Genomic DNA, 20960 nt, shown 5'->3' with positions numbered 1-20960 from the left:
AGACTCTCGGAGCCTGTGTTACGCTTCTGTTTAGGCGTCGAGCAGTCTTCCGATGACTGCACAGGGTCAGAGCTGTCCCAATGGCTACAACCAGGACGCTGGACCTGTCCTGAAGGGACTGACTTTCGCTTTAAGGGTCTCGAAACCTTGCTCCACGGTTTCTTACGCGATAAATCTTCGGATGACGAGGAGAAAACCGTCTCGCTCGTCTTATGGTAGGGGCGGTCTTGACGAGACACGCCTGAAACCATAGAGGGAACGTCTGTTCGTTGGTTAAAGCCTCTCGAACCCATAAGTCCTACGACATTACTTCTCCCTGGGGCATGGGAGCTTGCAAGAGGTCTCGGACTAGGCGAACGACAGGCACGAACAGACGAACCCTCTGTCGCAACACTGATAACACTTTGCGCAATTATCACTTTAGCACTACGATTTTCTGTTTTGCACTTACTTCACTGAAATCGAATTTCTCAATAATTCACATTAGGCATGAATAAAACTGATTTCTAACTGAAGCACGCAATTCTACCCTACATCAAAAGGTTATAATTGCGAAATAAGTCGTATAATGTAAGCACATTAATACAAGCAAAAAACAGTAAACATATACAGTGATACCTCGGTAGTCGAACGACTCTATACTCGAACAATTCGGAGTTCGACCAAAATTTTCGAGAAATTTTTGCTGCGGTGCTCGACCAAAAATTCGGTACTCGACCAGCCGAACACGTGACGACCGCATGGGCTTTGTGATGATCGCGCCATCTCGGCCACTCTCGCTTGTTCGGGAAGCATCAGTTCTCTCGAGAGCGTCACTCAGACAACGCGCGATCAGCATTCGTTGTGATTTAGTGATTTTCAGTGCTTTTAATTGCTTTTTTAGCTTTCATAATGAGTCCCAAGAAAGTAATGAGTGTTAAGGGGAAGGAGAAGAGGAAAACAGTGCGAACAACGATCGAGTTGAAGAAGGAAATTATAGCGAAATATGAGAATGGTGTACGAGTGTCCGATTTAGCGGTAGAATACGGAATGGCGAAGTCGACCATTTCTACGTTTTTAAAGCATAAAGAAATGATTAAGAAGGCGAATGTTGCAACGGGAGTTACGGCGGTAACTAAGCAAAGGCCACAAGTGATTGAGGAGATGGAAAAGTTGCTTTTAATATTTATTAAAGAAAAACAGTTGGCCGGGGAAAGTGTTAGTGAAGCGTTCATTTGTGAAAAAGCGTTGCATATCTATGAAGAATTAGTGAAGAAAAGTCCGAGTACCAGTGAAAGTGATTCATTTACATTTAAAGCGAGCAGGGGTTGGTTTGAAAAGTTTCGTAATAGAACAGGTATTCATCGTGTTACTAGGCATGGGGAGGCAGCTAGTTCGGATCAAATTGCAGCCGATAAATACGTGGGGGAATTCGATCGGTACATAAATGAACAAAATTTGATCGCACAACAAGTCTTTAATTGTGATGAGACTGGGTTATTTTGGAAGAAAATGCCAGCCAATACGTACATTACCAAGGACGAGACGAAGATGCCAGGTCACAAGCCAATGAAAGATAGGCTAACATTGTTGCTGTGTGCAAATGCAAGTGGCGATTGCAAGATCAAACCCTTGTTAGTGTACCACTCGGACAACCCCCGGGTGTTCAAACGAAATAATATTTGTAAAAGTGCACTACCAGTTATGTGGCGCTCGAACACTAAATCTTGGGTCACAAGACAATTCTTTACTGAGTGGATAAACGAAGTGTTTGCCCCCCAGGTTAAGGCTTACCTCATTGAAAAGAGCTTGCCAATGAAATGTCTTCTGGTTATGGACAATGCTCCTGCACATCCTCCAGGTCTCGAGGATGACTTGAAAGAAGAATACAGCTTTATCAAAATCAAATTCTTGCCCCCCAATACTACTCCCATACTCCAGCCCATGGACCAACAGGTCATTTCAAACTTCAAAAAACTCTATACCAAGGCCCTTTTCAGAAAGTGTTTTGAAGTGACCAGTGACACGAAGTTGACCCTAAAGGAATTCTGGAAGGAACACTTCAGCATCCTCAACTCTGTTAACATGATTGACCAAGCTTGGCGAGGTGTGACCTATAGGACATTGAACTCTGCCTGGCGTAAGCTGTGGCCATCATGTGTCACAGAGAGGGAGTTTGAAGGTTTCCAACCAGAGGCGGGTCCAAGCACTGCTACCCCTGTAATTTCTGATGACACTGATGTCGTTGAGGAAATTGTTGTCATGGGCAGGAGTTTGGGGCTTGAGGTCGACAAGGATGATATTGATGAGCTTGTAGAAAGCCATTCTACCGAGTTGACTGTGGAGGAATTGTTGCACCTGCAACAACAACAGCAGCAGGATCTGATTGTGGAGCAGGAATCTTCAGAAGAGGATGAGGTAAGGGAGGATGTTCCAAGTTCTCTCATCAATGAAATTTGTTCCAAGTGGGCAGATGTGCAGGCTTTTGCTGAAAAATACCACCCAGAAATTGCAGTAGCAAACCGGGCAGTGCATATGTTTAATGATAGTGTCATGTATCATTTTCGAAGAATACTGCAGAGGAGGAAGAAACAATTAACAATAGACCAGTTTTTCACAAAAGAAAAGAAAGCTGCTACATCAAAGCCTGTTTCTCCTCCAAAGAAGAGACAAAGAAGAGAAGAAACCCCTGAAATAGATCTGCCCACCCTTTCATTGGAGAGAGAAACAACTCCTGAAGGAGAACTACCCCGCCACATCATGGAAGGGGACTCTCCTTCCAAGCAGTAACCTCCCCCTTCCATCCTCTCCACATCCATCCCTGTATGCCATCGAACCGCTGCTCAAAGGTATGTTCACTACAGTACAGAAAATGGTTTAAAATTGTTTTATTTTAGTACAGTAAATGGTTTAAAATTGTTTTATAGGATTTTCTGACCAATTTCATACACATTTAGATAATTATTGTTGTTTAGGTACACGTTTTATTAATATTTTGGGCCTGTTCGAGTGCTTGGGAACGGAATAGAATATATACCATTATTTCTTATGGGGAAAAAAAATTCGGTACTCGAACAAATCGGAGGTCGAACACGGATCTCGAACGGATTATGGTCGAGTACCGAGGTATCACTGTATATCGAATAAAACGGTAATATATAAAGATAAAAGGATCAGTGACTGGGGAGGAGACTAAACACTAGTTCATTAAAAACTACGTTTTCAATCTCTCACCGTACAGTGCCTTGGGATGAGAATAAAAACTAAAAACGTTTTATCCTTTCTCCCTGTACAGAGACTTGGGACGAGAGTAAAAAAAAAACTGACTCGAGAACAACGTTACTCGCTTGGGACGAGAATAAAGATCGGAACGTTCTCTCTTCCTCTCTCTCTCTCCGTCTCTCTCTCTCTCTCTCTCTCTCTCTCTCTCTCTCTCTCTCTCTCTCTCTCTTGATTTCACACCGAAGAGAAAAGCCCACTCACCTTTCGTCAATAAACAGGTTATTTGACCAAAGGAAAAAACTGAAAGGACTAAGAAATTGAAAATTAACAAGTTCCTTTAAATTAGTATTTAAAACATTTCAGTTTGAAAGAAGAATGAACAAAACGTCAGAATCGATTTACTCTTTCTGCAAAGTGAAACCGTGATTCTCTCTCTCTCTATCGTAACGATAGAGCGCAAACTGCGTAGCATAAATAAACCAAACGTTAGTTCATCTTTAAAACAGCACGAAGACTATTCAAAGAAAATCTTTCATAAAATATCTACTAAAAAATATTCATTTAATAAGTTTTAAATCATTTGCTCTGTAAAAGTTATTTGCGATTGAAAGGGCTCAACGTTGTTTAACTTCGGTTTCCAAGTTAGGACCGCCTACTCTCGGATTAGGGGAGGAATAGGTAAGGCCGCATATAAACAAATCATTAAAATTTATCTTGATGTTTATTATAAATGGAAAGCTAATCGAAGAGGCCTAATAAAGGCGGGTGAGATATAAAATATATAGAGGAAAATCTATAATTAACAACAACAATTTATAACGTGATAAGATAATTGCTAAAAGCCTAAAACACACTTCCGTACTAAGGGAAGGGTCGGCCATTTTGAAAAGTCAAAGAAAGTCCAAAAAACAATCCAAAGTCATCAACAATTAAATCTATCCAAAAAAGAGTTCAAGATTTAAGTTGAAGATAAAACACCTGCACTGCGAAAGCTCAAACCAAAAGGAAGTACTTCACCAAGACTGTTGAAAAACTCCAGGTTAACAGCGAGTAATGGTACGTCTTGTCGATCAGACCGACAGAGAAGAATTGGAGCTATTTACATGTATATGCGGTATCTGGCCGATAGTTGGCGCTAGTGGGCACACCCGCAACCTTCATAGCGATCGCTCGCGAGTTTTTGTGTTTTTCTGTCAAGCCGCCGGAGGCTCAGCTATTATACATTCACCGGCTAAGTTAAATATTTAAAAAAGTAAAATACCAGTTTCTCTAAAAAATAAAAGTATTTTATCAAATGGTACTACCAATATCAACTTATGCATCACAAACTAGGAGCCTTACTAAAGGCTCAGAAAATAAAGCTAATTACAACTCAAAAGAGCTATGGAAAGAATCATGATGGGAATAACACTAAGACAGAAAAAGAGTGACATGGATACTAGACCAAACTAAAGTAGAGGATATTCTAACAACGTGTAAGAAAAAGTAATGGTTATAGGCAGGAGATGTAATGAAAATGACAGATAATAGAAGGACAAGAATAACATAATGAGTCTCTATAGATTGCAAACGAAGCATGGCAAGGATGAGAAGATAATAGATTGACGAGCTAAGAAAATTTGCGGGTATAGACCAGCATAGAAAGACCAAAAACAGATGCATGTGGAAGGGTATGTTTAAGGCCTTTGTCCTGCAGTGGACTAGCAACAGATGATGATAATGATGATGTACAATGTGGTAAAATTAGGCAATAAAGTATATTTTGTTTGGCAAAAAGAGCCCATCCAAAGGAGCTACGGGATTGAACTGCTGTATGCAGGCCCACAGATCAAACTCTCCCTCCCAGACACCCTATTGCTAATCCAGACCATGGATGAAGGTGTTACTTGTGCATTTAAGCAGCTCTATATGCAAAACTCCCTACAACACCTAATCAAAGCTATGGACTCTGATGATAACTACTGAACTCGCAGAAGGAGTACTTGTGTGGTTACACTATTGCACCGTTTCTCCATTCTCCAACACATTAAGAAGGCTATAAAGGACTCTCAATACCTACAGGGATAAATTGTGACCAGAAGCATTCAACTACTACAAAAGATTCTCTCCTAATAAAATCCAACAAATGAAAGACAAAAGCAGGTAGGGCGTACCAACGATGTGGTTTAACAGTGTTGCCAGTAACCGATAGATTGCCTTAATACTGTACTTCAAGCCTATGCCTATTGAATGGAAAGACAATAGGAAATTTTCCTTTTAGGGGTACCTTAAATGTTAATATAAGCCAAGCTAAGAGAGAAGCTATAAAAACATCAGGAGAGGTTCATGGAAATAAAAAGAACTTTAAAATGAAATAAAAAACCAATTTCTTTATCTGCCAAAAACTCTGCACATCAAGCACAGAATCAACACTTACTGAGAGAGAGCAAGAATAAATTCAGTAAATAACTCGCAGCACCTCACATGCATAAACACCTTCAGTAAAAGAACATGTTCATCCATAGTTTGGACACATCAATTTAAGGGGTTAAATGCAAAAATTACAAACAAAGATTCAAGCCTACTTGTCAGTACAGATAAGTATGCCACGGCTATATTACATTAACTGACAACTCCCAAACGATGACTCTTATTATAGAAATGGAAAATTCAACAATAATTTTTCCCCCCAAAGAGTCAGATTTAAATCTGAAACCTCTGTCTGTTTACAGTTTCTTTAGCATAATTATTAAAGAAATATACACTCAATAAAACAACAGGAAATGGTATGATTAATATAAAAAATGGATTAAACCTATAAAAAAATTAGTATAAAATACTAAGAACATTTGCAAACTCAAAAGTATAAAGTATGTGTCCTCTAACTTCCTTATAATAAAGATTAATTCCCTGAAACTGAAAATTCAAGTGTTCACCTAAAATATTTAAAAATCAAATGCTTACCTGAGGGGGAAAGAGGTCCAGAGTGCATTCAATGCATGAGGTCATACCAGGTAATATCACACGAGCATTTCCCTTAAAACCCTCGGTTCCACCATCAACCAATGGGATAACAGAACTCTGGAAGAAAATAGCCATGACATAAAACAATCCAGAATACTTAAAATAGTTTCATCTGTGAAAGACACTAATTATTTCAGAAAATACAGTACTTAGAATAATCGGTATCATTTCTCTAAAATGATGTCTAGTACAGAATTTTTCACTATACCACAGTCAAAAACTCGCAGACAAGTTAATAATTTTCTCTAAAATAAAGAAGGAGGTTTAAAATAAAATTTTCTTTAGCTACAGCAGTACTATACATCGGTTTACATGCAACTTTAAATGCGGACAAATCAGTATACGAGCATACAAATTCAAATTGGTTTATGAGCATTGTATCGGTCTGCGAGCAAAAATTTCCCTCCCTATGTACTTTTTTTGTGGATAAATACTAACGAGATTAGCCTGTCTGTCTGTCTGTATAGCCCACAAAGCGCAGAAATCAGTCCCGCAATACCCATACACCATCCATGCAGCGTTCAGAAACTTTTAAAACTATTTTGTTTTGAATTAGCATGCAAACTAGGTCCCTTGCTCAGAACCTATCTCTTTCACTCTCCCAGCAACATTAGTAGAAGAATCATCTCGGGCATACATCTTTTGAATTGTTTTGAGTTGTGACTGCATGTTCTTTGTCGACTTATGATCGCTATTGATTGTCAAAGATATTTCATGCTGCATTGTAAAGTTAACAGTATCATGACAACGGTCCCGAAGATGATTTAAAAAGATGGTAAGAAGAAAAGACTGTGTGTGCAGCAGACCTGCAAAAACTGTGCATTTGTACAGCAGCTTTCATGATTGATACAGTAAAAATTCTTAACAACAAAAAAGATATCAAAGCATTATCCAATGTGGAACCATTGCTGATGTAGATAAATCAATGACAACATGTCCTAGATTTGATATTAACAATTTTTACAATTATTCATTTAAAAATTTTATACGTTCAACATCACAATGTCAAGTAATTATCAATTTCTATAGGCAAAACAAATATCATCTATTTGATCATGATGAGAAAATACTTTGGCTAGAATGCCTAGATTTAACCAGTAGTTTAATTTGCTGTAATCTATTACTTGAGCTATTATTCTATAAGCTCTGCTATATGAAAGGAAAGTGAATGCAGAAGAGGTGGAGGAGTACCATGTTGTAGTAGAAAGAAAAATCTTAGGCAGTAAAACATTTCTCTGACATTGAGGGACAGAAATGTGAAGCTGGTATTATAAGAAAAGTTCCAATACAGTAAGAAAAAAATAAGGTCCAACATCTGGATGAAATGGAAAGAATATCAAATTAGTAAATATAAAACTATTTAAATTACAGAAATGTAGATAACAATGAGCATGGCCTCAAATATTATCCATAAAACTTTTAAGAAGAATAGCATTGAAGGGACTTTCTGAAATGAACCACAATTCCTAGGGGCCCTCCTGACATAATCCTTTCATGGGAAGCTTTATTTTTTCTTTATCAGAGAATCGGGTAAACTTCCCAGAAGATAATTTGTCCAGCATAAAGACAGTACCCGATACTCAATTTTGCATTTATCTAATTTTCTCTCAGATACAGGAGTTTCTGAAAACCTCGGGAATTTGCTGTAATTTTTACCAACACACCTTGAACACTTACACTTTTTAAGGGCCATTTAACCAAATATACTTTTGAATTATATTGTTCATCATACAGTGATTATTGCTCTCACCATAGTGTAATTCAACTAATTAATTTACAATGAGAATTGTAAAAGGATTATGATATAGAAGGTACATAGCTTAAGAACTATCTAAAGTGTTATACAGGACACATGGAGAATGGTAACAGTTATGAAACAAATAATGAGATGCTGAGTAAATGTAAATACAAATATCCTCATGATCTAAAACTATGACCTGTTCATACATCACAGGCAGCAGTGGCTGAAGCAATCAATTGTGGCTTTAAACCGTGACCTCATGCCATTTACTCACTCAAAATAACCACATTTGATGTGTCTGATTCATGAGGTCAAATGCCTCCTTCATGGTTACTAGGGATCGCCTTTTTCATAAGTAAAAAGGTGGTTGAACTTCAGGGAATCAAATGTATTAGAGTAAAGGGATATGTAAAAAACAATTATGCAAAGAACTGCCTTTCTTCTGCAATGCATTCCGAGTAATGTCACAAACATTTTGAATGACCCTTATATCCTACCTGTCTAAAATCATGACAGGAGTGTTTTGGTAGTAAAAGATTTAAAGGTTATAAAATATCAGAGATACAGAAAGTTGATGACTTGAGACCCTCTCATCGAAGACGAAACAGTTTGGCATTATGACGAGATACAGTAGTGTCTGGCAAGGTTATTGCCTCCTTATGTCTTGTGTATGAATGTTTGACATTGGCTTGTTAGGTCCTCTTCCTATGTCATCGAAGAGTTGATCTGTCTCCTATATTATGGACTGGAGGTTTAAATCAACTTTTTAATCACTTTTGCTGATTTAAGATCACATATGGCTTTGAACATTAAAACATGAGTAAAAAAGAAAGATTTGGCCATTATATGGACATATTTAATGTAAAAGTTTTCCAAGCCCCGCAAATACCTTTTAATGCTTTCTTTGTATCTTAAGCAAGGAATATACATTAAAACAGAAAGTTTTGAGAGAGAGAGAGAGAGAGAGAGAGAGAGAGAGAGAGAGAGAGAGAGAGAGAGAGAGAGAGAGAGAGAGAGAGAGAGAGAGAGAGAGAGAGAGAGAATTGGACATTTACAGACTTCTCACTCTAGAATAAAATACTAAAACTTATCTGTACAATAATTTAAATTAATAATCAAAGCTGTATTCATTACTATACTGTATATATATTTTCCCTAATGTTAATTTCATTACCATCAGAATCTATTTTCCTTAAGGGGATTTCACAGTTAAAGAAATGTATACAGAAAAACTCATCATGATTGATATAAAGATATTCGTAACAGCCACAGACTTAGCTCACTTTTCAAAAATCAATACAGGACTCATCATATAAAGCCATGTAACCTTAATCAACTAAAATGCATATATTACCTGATCTAACATTCCATCTTCATAATTAAGAAGAGATAAGAGCATTCCATTTATCCAGCGACGCGCTACTATTGAATCCAACCCACAAACCAACACATGAAATCTTCTGTAGAACTCATCGTCAAAATCTTGAATCTTGTTATAATACCTTAAAAATCTAGTTAAGGAAACAATAAAGGTACAAATATGATATTTATATAGTACAGAAACAGAATACTTTATAGATATTCTACTTTTTCGAAGTCGTTCACAAAAATTGCGTCTAAAACTTCATTTATAATGCTGATTTTCTACTATTTTTGTCTTCACGCTATGTTTTTATCTAAAATTAGCTGCAAGTATTCTATTTCAATTAATACAATCAAGCAATCATTCCACTTCTTAAGGTAACATGCTAAGGAAGACTCTTTTCCTCATGTGCACATCTGTACTGTTCCACAGATGGCAAAACACACTCTTCCAGAAGCATCAGGTGAGAAAGCTCTCAAAGCAGCAAGACTACTGTACTATGAGATGGGAGGGCTCTCAAAAGCCTTGAGACAGTGAGACTACTGGTGTACAATATCAATATTCATATGTTTTGCCAGTGTATATCAATCATGGCTCACAGCTAGTGCTATAATAAATTTTAGTACTGTAAATATATCTTGTCATAGTACTGCTGATATCACCAATTTTAAAGGTACTGTAATTTGTATTTTCCCTTACTAAAGTACCATATTTTTTACTAAAAGTATTTTTTCAGTTTGGCTGGAATTCGGCTGGTAAAGTCCATAACGAGGTTTCATTAGTCCCTATGGCTTTAGGGGTGATTGAGGCTTGAAGGGAAATTAAAAAAAAACTTGGGTTTGTATAGTTAGGAAAAATACAGATTACTTCTAAAGTTGAGATTTGTTCCTACATGAATACAAACCCTTTCTTTAATAAGAGACTCATCCTTAGGTGGGAAGAAGCCCTATAACTATACTGGCTGGTTTAAAATCCCAGGGTGTAAATACATTTGGACTTGAAAAAGATGCAGGAGTCTTGATTCCTAACTCGTCCAATACTTCAGAATAATTTCATGGGTTAGGCTAGGTTTCTGGTTGCTAATAGATGGTCTAGGAAGAACCTATATCCTCGGAAGGATACGATGTCACAATTTATGGCCAATTAAGCGTAATATGTCCTACATTCTATCCATCCTCCCTTTAGTATGGGAGAGATGCTTCTTTATCTGACTTACATAGAATAGTTGCTTGGTATGAAAGCTCACCCGCATTAATGTCCAATTCAGCAAGTAACAGTATGACCACTGCACCCCTAAGAAGGGGAAGGAAGAGTAAATAAACCAGACACCACACCTCTTATCCCTGACTAACTTCTCAAGCGATAACTTACACAAGAGGCTTCTTGTCCCATGTGGAGCTAGGTAAGCTAAAAGATCTGCTAATCAGCTACCACAGGTCCCAATGAAAACTTATCTAAAGATTTCGGGGCATAATCCCAAGGATAGTAGGTCGTGAAAATTGCCTGGCACTTTCAGCCTTCAGTCTTTACCAATTGCACCGCTGATAGGTTCTTCCTGAAGGCTAGGGTAGATTGGATAATCTGGATTCATGTGGTCCTCTAAGGAAACACGAGTCTTTTTATTCCCAAGAAGCCAGAACTAAACTGGATTTCAGGGTCTCTCATCACTTTAGTACTGAAGGAATAATAGTACTGTAATGCTCCCCACATCAGGAAGACAAGTCATTCTTATCACAGCTAGTAGCCTTTGTAAGGAGGAGAGAAAGATTTAAGTTGTGGCCAGTTGGATTCTAGGTCCTGGCCACAAATCCCTGAGCCAGGGCAATTTGAGATCATCTTCTATCCTTCGGAACTAGTGACACAGAAAAAGATATGACGTTTTCTTACTTGCTTTGCCTGGGCTAACTTAAGCTTGAGTGGGTCCATTTGAGAGAACTGAGGACTTGAAAACACGCCAAGTGGCTTGACCTCACTAAGAGGTCAAGAAGGTCAACACAACCCCACCCCTTTCTCCTCAAGAGTCTTGTCGATTCTTGAGAAGAGACCAGGTCTAAATCCAAGTTGAGTACTTGGATCAGGAACTGAGTACTACCTTTACTGTGGATATTGAAAAGCTTTCCAGATGAAGGAAGAGAGACAAACATTTAGCATGAGGCTGCTTGGGAGCAATCAGGATCCCTTTGAATCTTGTTGTCTTCGACCAACTGTTGAGGAACGTGGGAGAGAGGGGTGAAAAAGCGTAAGCGTCTAGGATTCCCCGAGATGTTGGAAGGCATTTTAAAATTTCACTGACAGTCTGCGACTGGGACAACCCCAGAAATTTCCAGTCCTACTGCATGATAAGCAGGCCAAGTGAAAGTAAGAAATGAAGCCTTTAAGCTACACAATGTTGTAAGGATGACCTAAGATAACATAAAACCCCTACACTATGACTGTAAATTGAGGTTTTGCTAGAACAGTGCTCTTGCTTGAAAGAACCTTGAGCAGGTGCACCGACTCTTCTATTCACAAAAGTGTACCTGCTCGAGAAGGGCATTGTAGCTTTTGACACAAATGGAAGCGTTGTTGATCCTCATCACTACTAAGTGGTTTATCAAAAAACTCTTTGGAAAGGTTGCTGCATACATTCCCATTAGATTGAGAAGCAGGTGTATTCCTTCCATTAATCACATTCCTCTCCTTGCCATTAGTTATTGTTAAAAATTTTCCCACTAGCCACAATGACACTACGGAAGGTGAGGATCAAAGATCAGCAACTACCCCTTCGTCAGTACAGGACTGGTCGGCAGATGTCTTGTCAAGTGCTCCTTCTGCAAGAAGATCAACAGATGAGGAGACCCAATCAGAAGATGACCTGCACTAAAGGAAGGTGAAGAAACTACCTCACCTGAGGCTTGCACTGAGAGCAAGTCGTAGTCACCTACCTTCTTTGGTTTTCCTCCCAAGGACTCAGCTCTTGAGGAAGCCAAAGAAGGCGTAATACAGTACCTTGAGCACCACAGGGTAGAAAGCAACAGAAGACTTCAACTTGAAGAAAGACTTCAAAGACGAAGGTTCCTTCTTGAACTACAACTACCTCCTCCTGCAGTACTGGAACCATGGCAAAAGCGGCCGGGTACTGCACTCAGTCACCGAGGGATGACTGTGAACAAACACGCTCACTGCAGAACGGGCACAAAGAATAGGTCTCCACTTGAACAGGTCGTAACTGCAACTAGTTTCTTTGTTTGTCGCAGACGGTGCATCTGTACAGCTCTTCCACTAAAATCGAAGTGCCAACTCAGTGTCATGGCAAGGGGCTGCGGCTTCCTCACCACCACCACCAACTACCAACACCTTGTTATAAATTCCAACAGCCAAGTTCTATTTTTGCTGAAATCATACTCCTATTAAAGGACGAAGGTTTTATTTTTGTGTAGAAACAGATTACCTTTCTATCAATTATATGTCTTCACTGTAATCATCATTCTCAATATCTTTTTTATCAAATAAAAAAGGGATTTTGACGAAGGAAAAATCTATTTCTGGGCGAGAGACCTGTGCCGCCCAGTGAAATGCTCCTTATGCACCATTTCAAAGGAATATAACTGCTAATATTACCAGAGAAAAAATGTATAGGAATGCTAGGTTGAACTAGCTCGCTCACCTAATGGTGTCGGTATAGACTGGGGCGAAATACCAGAGGTCTCGTACCATTTAGACTTCTCCTCTTCGAAATCCCTCAATAGTGAGGTGCAGTTCAACCTCCCCTGCCTCGCAGACCAGTACTACTAACTCAACCCACGCTTGCCCATCACTCCTTACAGCACCCTTAAGTTTGGGGTCTGATCAGGGGGGGAGCAAATAGGGTGGGTTCACTGGGCGGCACAGGTCTCTCGCCCAGAAATAGATTTTTCCTTCGTCAAAATCCCTTTTCTGGGCTCAATCCCTGTGCCGCCCAGTGAAATAGTACCAGAGAAAACGAACCCAAACTTCATTAACTATACGGGAACGAATTAAAATCAACATAACAAACAGTGGTTTAATCAAAAGTTAACGTAGAAGACGGTCGTCTTTAATAACATCAGCATGATAAGGTATAATATCCCAGGAAGGGAAGACAAAATAACATTAACTTAAAATAAAACCAATTAAGGTCAAACACTGGAACAAATTATATAAACTTGAACACTAAAGAAATACAGTTCGTATGGTAAGAATAAATTGAACAATGATAATAAAATAGCAATGTTACGAACTAGAAACACCCATGGGTGTGATACAACAAACCGAACTCAGGTAGGAACTGTAAGTGAGGCAGGTAAGAGGAAGAAGGTGGAAGATATCGAATTCAGGAATTAGTTAGAAGGAATTTGTCCGGGGGATACCACGCTCCCTGCAGCTACGGTAGCGAGTTGAAGGGCCTCTAATTGTTTAAGATAGTGCCGCTTGAACACTGAGGGGGATTTCCATCCGGTATATTTAGAGAGATCTGTAAAGTTCATATGATGGAAAAAATTTATTGAGGTCGCTACCGCCCGAATGTCGTGGACGTGAGGAAAAGACTCTGGATTGGCCTGTTTAATGAAATACAAGATCTGTTGTCTGATCCCTTTCAAAGTTATAGTCCCTCCCCGCTCCCTGATGAACAAGGGTCCCGAGGTCTTATAGGAAGTCCTTGATAGAAAGGCCTTTAGAGTGGTAACCAGGCATAGGGAAGGATCCTGAAGGAGAGGGATAATTTTCCAGGAGGACCATCTATTCTGAGGGTCTTCATTTTTGGCCAAGAAGACCTTGTCTGGGGAGAGGAGGACCTCTCCTGACGGAAGGAACTCTATGTGGCCTGGATCCCTTGATAAGGCAGCTAATTCCGAAATCCTGGCGCCAGATGCTAAACTCACGAGAAAGAGAGTTTTTCTGAGTAGAGGGATATACTCACATGAATCGTTGACGGTTTCTGACGCTAGTTTAAGAACATCATTGAGAAACCAGGAAATCGAGCTAGGACGAGAAGATGGTCTCAGTCTGGCACAGGCTCTTGGGATCGAAGCTAGCAATGAATCTGTTAGATCTATATTAAAGCCGATTAGAAAAATCTTCTTCAAGGTAGACTTGATGGTAGTAATAGTGTTAGCTGCTAAGCCCGACTCAAACAAGGTTCTAAAAAAGGTTACCGTTAGGTTTAGTGTCATAAAGTCAGTACTAGAATCCTTCAAAAACTTTGCTAGTTTTTTGACCGCTGAGTCATATTGACGAAGAGTGGAGTCTCTCTTGTCAGATTCTAAAAATAAAGTATTCTGGGGGTCTATGTTAGCCCCTTTGTGTGCCGCAAACTTCATGAAGTCCATAAAGTTAGGGTGGTCTGAATGTTTGAGGAAGCGAACACAGTGCACGTTTGTACTATCTGGGTCAAAGTCGGGTTGGGAATCTGGTGAGGGTGGAGATTCAGCTCCAGTAAAAGAGGAAACCAATTGCTCTTGGGCCAATTGGGGGCCACCAGGGCTACTTGACCTTTGAAGGTTCGAAGTTTGTCCAGCACTTTCATCAGAAGGTTCACTGGTGGGAAAAGGTAAATCCTTTCCCAGGCGTTCCAGTCGAGAGACATGGCATCCGTGGCGTAAGCCCGAGGGTCCAGGTTGGGGGCCACATAACATTTCAGCTTGTGGTTGGATTCCGTCGCGAAGAGGTCTACCTGGAGATCCGGCACTTGGGAGAGGATCCATTGAAAGGATTTGCGATCTAGTGACCATTCTGACTCCAACGGTACCGTCCTGGAGAGTGCGTCTGCCACAACGTTCCGAACTCCAGCCAGATGGACGGCGGATAGGTGCCATTGGTTTGAGGCCGCCAGGGAGAAGATTGCCACCATCACGTGATTGATGGGACCTGACTTGGAGCCCCCTCTGTTTAGACAACGGACTATGACTTCGTTGTCGAGGACTATCCTCAGATGTTGTTTCTTGGCCGGGGAAAGACGTTTCAAGGTTAGTAAGACAGCCATGGCCTCCAGGACGTTTATGTGAAATTGTTGGAACATTGTGGACCAAAGGCCCTGAACCTTCCTGTGTTGGGAGTAGCCTCCCCAACCTGATAGGGAGGCATCCGTGTGGATGACTATCCTTGGAGGGGGGTACTGCAACGGAACCGACTTTGATAGGCTCTTGGCGGTTGTCCATGGGAGAAGCCTCTTCCGAAGAATGGGAGGAAGGCGTGTCTTCTTGTCCCGACGTTTGTTGTTCGCTCTGGAGCGCCAAACTCGGTTGATGTCTTTCAGTTTCGCTTTCAGAAGGAGGTCTGTCACTGAAGCGAATTGTAGGGACCCTAGAATCCTCTCCTGGTTCCTTCTGGAAGTTATCTTTTCCCCGAGAAAGCGTTTGGTATTTTTCGCAATCTCTATCCTCTTGGACCTGGGGAGACATAGAGTGTGAGAACGTAGGTCCCACCGTAATCCCAGCCACTGAAATTTGGTCTCTGGTGTCAGACGAGACTTTCCGAAGTTTATCTGGAATCCCAGAAACTGAAGATATTGGATCACCTTGTTTGTTGCCTTGAGACAATCCTCGACGTTGTCTGACCAGATTAGCCAATCGTCCAGGTATGCGACGACTTGGATTCCGTGGGATCGGAGTTCCTGAATGACCGATTCCGTCAGTTTCGTGAAGATTCTGGGCGCGATGTTGAGCCCGAAAGGCATCACTTTGAACGTGTAAGCCTTGTCGTCCAGTCTGAATCCTAGGAATGGGCGGAAGTGTCTCGCTATTGGAACGTGATAGTAAGCATCGGTAAGATCGATGGAGGTGGTGACGGCCCCACGGGGAAGCAAGGTTCGCACCTGCGAGACGGTAAGCATGTGAAACCTGTCGCATTGAATGGACAAGTTTAGTCGAGACAGATCGAGGATGACCCTTCGGCTGTCGGAGTCTTTCTTCGGAACGCTGAATAAGCGACCTTGAAACTTCAGATATTTCGTTTCCTTGATCGCGTTCTTGCGAAGAAGATCTTGGGTAAACAGAAGTAGGTCCGGTGTCGAGGGTTGATGGAATTTGTTCGGTGGAGGAGGCCCTTCTATCCAACTCCACCCCAGGCCCTTGGAGATTATGCTGAAGGCCCAAGGACTGAATTTCCAGCGACTCCGGAGCACATAAAGTCTCCCTCCTACCTGAAGACCGTCAGTAGTTGGAGGTTTTACCGCCTCGGCCACCACGTGACCCTTTTCCACGGGAAAAATATCTCCCTTTGCTTCTGTTCTGAAAAGAACCCCTCGAACCGGGGCCCCTGCCTCATCGGTATCCTTGGGAGGAAAACCGGGACTCATAGACCGGGTTATAAACAGGAGAGGTAAACGAGTTCGAGGCCACTTGGCTTTCAGGGACGAGGACATACTTCACTTGGGGCTGAGTTTTGGAGGTAGAGGGTTGGATGCCCTGAGAGACCGGGGCCGACTGGACTACTTGAAGAGGTTGGCGGAATTGAGTAGAGCTATAAGGGCGTAGCCTCTTTCTGCCCCGGGAGTGAATGCTCGATTGTTCGAACTTCCGTTTGGGAGTGAGACCCCAACGGACTTTGAGGCTCTGGTTCACTCTGGCAGCTTCGCTCAATACCGAGTTGACCATGTCCTCCGGGAATAGGTCCGGACCCCAAGCAGAGGCTTTAATGAGCTTATTTGGCTCATGGCGGATAGTAGCTTCAGATAAGACATGCCTACGGCAACGTCTTTTGGCCACCAAGAAGTCGTAGCAATCTGCTAACAAAGATTGCAGGGTGGCTTTAGTCATAACTTTAAAGGAGTGTTCCTCGTCATAGGTAAGAGAAAACATCTCCGCCATAGTCGAGACGTTGAGGCTCCGGCTAAACCTAGACCGGGACTCGAACTCGAGTCGGATTAAGGTTTCAGGTAGTCTTGGGAGGCATCACTGAATTGCGTCGATGCACAGTCAGCGGATAGCTTACCAGAAGTGAATGTCGATTGAATGTTAAGCCAACATTCATTATCTGATGGGAACAGCAGAGATGTAGGATCTGTCTCCCGGAGTTGTGGCAAAGGCTTATCTTCGGTCACTGCCTGAAGGGCTAATTCAACCATTTTGGTGACGCAAGGAGTGGGGGTCTGTTCGTCCACAAGAAACATGGTGTAAGTACTCTTGTGGGGGGTCAGCATGGTGTTTGTACAACCCCACTCATTTAAGGTTCTAACCCAAACAGACTGAGCCTGTTCCTTCGGAAAGATAACGGTCTCTTTAGGGACCTTATCTAGCCGGACAAGAGCCTCTTCCGTAAGCCGGGCGAAGCCGGGGAAAGGAAATTGAAGGCCGGGAGGGAAGAACTCAAAATCTTCAATGGGCCTGGTCCCAAAACCCTCGATGGTCAACATTCCGTCCGTGAAAGGACAGTGGAGCGCCATTTTCCACGGGTTGTTCTTCGTGAAGGGTGGAAGTTTTGAGGCGTCCGGGATGAGGAACTGTTGTTGTTGAGGCAGTCCACCTTCCAGGGTATCTAGTCTTCTGGTGACGGCAGAAAGTATAGAACTAATCTGCTCTGTAACGACCCTCGTCATCATATTCGTGAGGGCCACCGGGTCGAAGTTGGTCGTGGTAATTAAGGGGGATGACTGCACTCCCGGGTCCTGAGACATAGGGGCAGTGCTAGTCGAGCCACTAGGAGCTCCGGGGAGGGGAGCCTTCTTGGGCTTTGATGAGCCAGGTAGTGTAGGATTCTTACGAGTCCTCACTAAAGGTCTCTTCAGAGATTTGACCTTGGGAGGAACCGAGAGCGATCTCGGGGAGGATTCGCGGTTCCCTTCAAAACCAAGAAAGGAAGAATTATTAGAAGTTGAAGAAAAAGAGGGGCTAAGAAGAGAGGTCTTAGCGCCAGACCCACCTGCCTCACTTACCACCTTACCTGTGTCTGGTTCGTCTAAAACCATGGGCTCTATGTCTAAGGTCAGAGCCGTAACATTGTCTTCAATGGGGTCCGGGTCGTCAGCGATGTCTGTATCCTGGACGAGATTGAGTTCTACGGTTTCCGCAATGTCGGCAATTATAGGAGCCGCCACTTGCCTAGGCACTGCTGCCGAAGATTTTGCGTTCGGGTAGATAAGACTACAATAATCTTCTGAGAGGACGTAGGGCTTCCTGGCCTTTAAGTTACGGGCGAAGACGCCTACCCACAATTTCAAAGTGGCTCTTGCTGAAGTTTTAACCGCCTGGGAACTCTGAAAGGACGGGGATAAGGTTAGCAAACCCGAGGGACAAAATGATGAATGAACCCGAAGATTCATAACAGAAGTCAATGAGTATGTATCATATTGATGCCGCCCAGTGAAGGGAATGTAAATACAAAAATGACTGAAAGAGGCTCACCGAATCTGAAGCGAGGGTGGAGATAAGGTCATAACAGATAAGGCAGTTGTCAGGGTGCCATACAACAATATCGTCCATCTGGATCCCACAGTCCGCGTGGGACCGACAGACAGCATGTCCGCAAGGCTGGTGAAGGACGGCCGCGCAGGCTGTCATCCGGCAACGGACCACCTGTAAAAGGAATAGTCCATGAGCATCTACTAGTTTCTCTATAAGGGGTCCCGGAGGGTCCGGGACCTGCCAGTTAATAAAATAAATGTATAGCCTTAGACTAAACATGCAGAGAACTAAGACTATTCCAAGAGCAATCCGGCAGAGCCGGGTATGAAAAAGGATGCAAAAAACAGTGATGAATATATAATCATAACTAGTTCCAGGGCCCCCGGGGCCGGGGAACAGGGTTGGTAAGTAAACTTAAAGTAAACTTAAAGTAACTTAAAGTACCTAAGATACATCCTTAAAGTACATAAATAGAGAACGCCAATTATGATCTGAAACTAATGTCTGTAATGAATAGGGCTCCCGGAGGGAGAATATTAATCAAAACCGTGTCAGTGTCAACCGATCTTGTAGTTAAGAGCCCGGCGGCTCCGATGTCTGATGACGGGAGGGTACAACGGGAGCGCGGGGGGAGCCAATGGAACCCCCCTACCTTACCGGAGGTACCAGGACAAAGGTAATGATTCATGTAGAATATAATATAATGATATGGGATATTAATAAGTCCTATACGGACGATAATAGCAGGAGGTACCGTAGGTGGGGACACTCCTAATATAAGTGCTCATTCTAACAACCGTAGCTAAAAGCAAGGTTACACCAAGGTGCAGTTATACCGACTAATCACGTGTGATAGTCCCCGGTGGTCCCGGCCTTCCCCCTCCCCGACCGATGGCCAATCGGGGCGACGGGAGGGGGGAGACGAAACCGCCCGGTATGAATGAATGAGACTAAGTCATACCCCGTTGGTATACTCAGTCCTCAATATGTCGGAACGTTGAGGGAAGACTGAGGTACAAGCATACTTGACCCGTATGTCATAACCAACAACCAACGAGTGAGAGGAAGGGTGTACACTGAAGGGGGGGGATGGAATAGCCTCCCCAACCTGTGGGGGGGGTAATGGTACCGGGGAATCGCCAGTGCGCAGTGGTAGACAGGACTACCAACTGGAGATCCCCTCAACATGACATGAAAATCCCAAAAATATGATCATAACGGAGTAACAATAAATATAATATCAATGCACAAATACATAAAAATAATTAATGAATTAAAAGCGAAATCACGTAAGTAAGGTTAGGCATGCAGAAAAAATATGGCGAGAGAGGGACTCGGGCGAGTGGTAAGGGAGGAGCATGACGCCATCAGGAGATGGAAAGCAGGGGTACCAACCTAGTTACTGAAGCGGTAGATCGAACAGTAAAAACAACAAAATACGCGAGAGTCCCACTCGAACCAAACGTAAAACTAGGTGGAGCGTAATAAAACAGAAAGTTTTACTAATAATAAGTGAGATGGTCGATATTAACGCTCCTAGAACTAGCGAAACAATCTCAATGGTGACGCTATCCACCAACATGCACGAATGCAGGCATACCAACATAACCTACTCCTGATGAAACGCTAACACCGATATCATAGGATAACATAAAATAAATGCTATATGAAAGCATAAAGTCGGTGTACTATATGAATATAAGGAAAAAACTCCTAAAGGTTCGAACGAATATTAATGACGGACGAACTAACGAGACAAAGGGCAGAGGCGAAAGTAAGAACGGGGACGCCGCTCATATATAAACACTTCTCAATAATAAAAACAAAGTTTACACTGCCCAATCTCGCTAAAACTCATGGATAAAGTACTTAACTTCGATGGGGTATCTTGGGAATCGGCCATCGAGAGAAAGTTGATGATAAATCCAATGGAAAACACGAGAAAAAATACGTTGGACTTATATGAATCAGGTGCTTGAAAGGAGTGATGGGCAAGCGTGGGTTGAGTTAGTAGTACTGGTCTGCAAGGCAGGGGAGGTTGAACTGCACCTCACTATTGAGGGATTTCGAAGAGGAGAAGTCTAAATGGTACGAGACCTCTGGTATTTCGCCCCAGTCTATACCGACACCATTAGGTGAGCGAGCTAGTTCAACCTAGCATTCCTATACATTTTTTCTCTGGTAATATTAGCAGTTATATTCCTTTGAAATGGTGCATAAGGAGCATTTCACTGGGCGGCACAGGGATTGAGCCCAGAAATTGAGTTATTAAAATAGCTAGTTAATATGTGACATCTGAAATAATATATATATT

The 20960-nt window shown here is 42.0% G+C and overlaps 1 protein-coding gene across 2 annotated transcripts in view; it reads right to left on the bottom strand.

Moving 5' to 3' along the window:
• Positions 1–20960, bottom strand: part of Uba3 (Ubiquitin-like activating enzyme 3) — a 66432-nt gene that overhangs the window by 35697 nt on the left and 9775 nt on the right. For both annotated transcript variants that reach the window (XM_068353713.1, XM_068353714.1), the window contains exons 4-5: positions 9300–9447; positions 6145–6261 (exon numbers count right to left, since the gene is read on the bottom strand). In XM_068353713.1, coding sequence (XP_068209814.1) covers positions 6145–6261; positions 9300–9447 — 265 coding nt within the window. The remainder of the gene's footprint in view (positions 1–6144; positions 6262–9299; positions 9448–20960) is intronic.

This window comes from Palaemon carinicauda, chromosome 30, assembly GCF_036898095.1.
Source record: "Palaemon carinicauda isolate YSFRI2023 chromosome 30, ASM3689809v2, whole genome shotgun sequence".
Taxonomy (NCBI): domain Eukaryota; kingdom Metazoa; phylum Arthropoda; class Malacostraca; order Decapoda; family Palaemonidae; genus Palaemon; species Palaemon carinicauda.
This window is presented reverse-complemented; position numbering and strand designations above follow the sequence as displayed.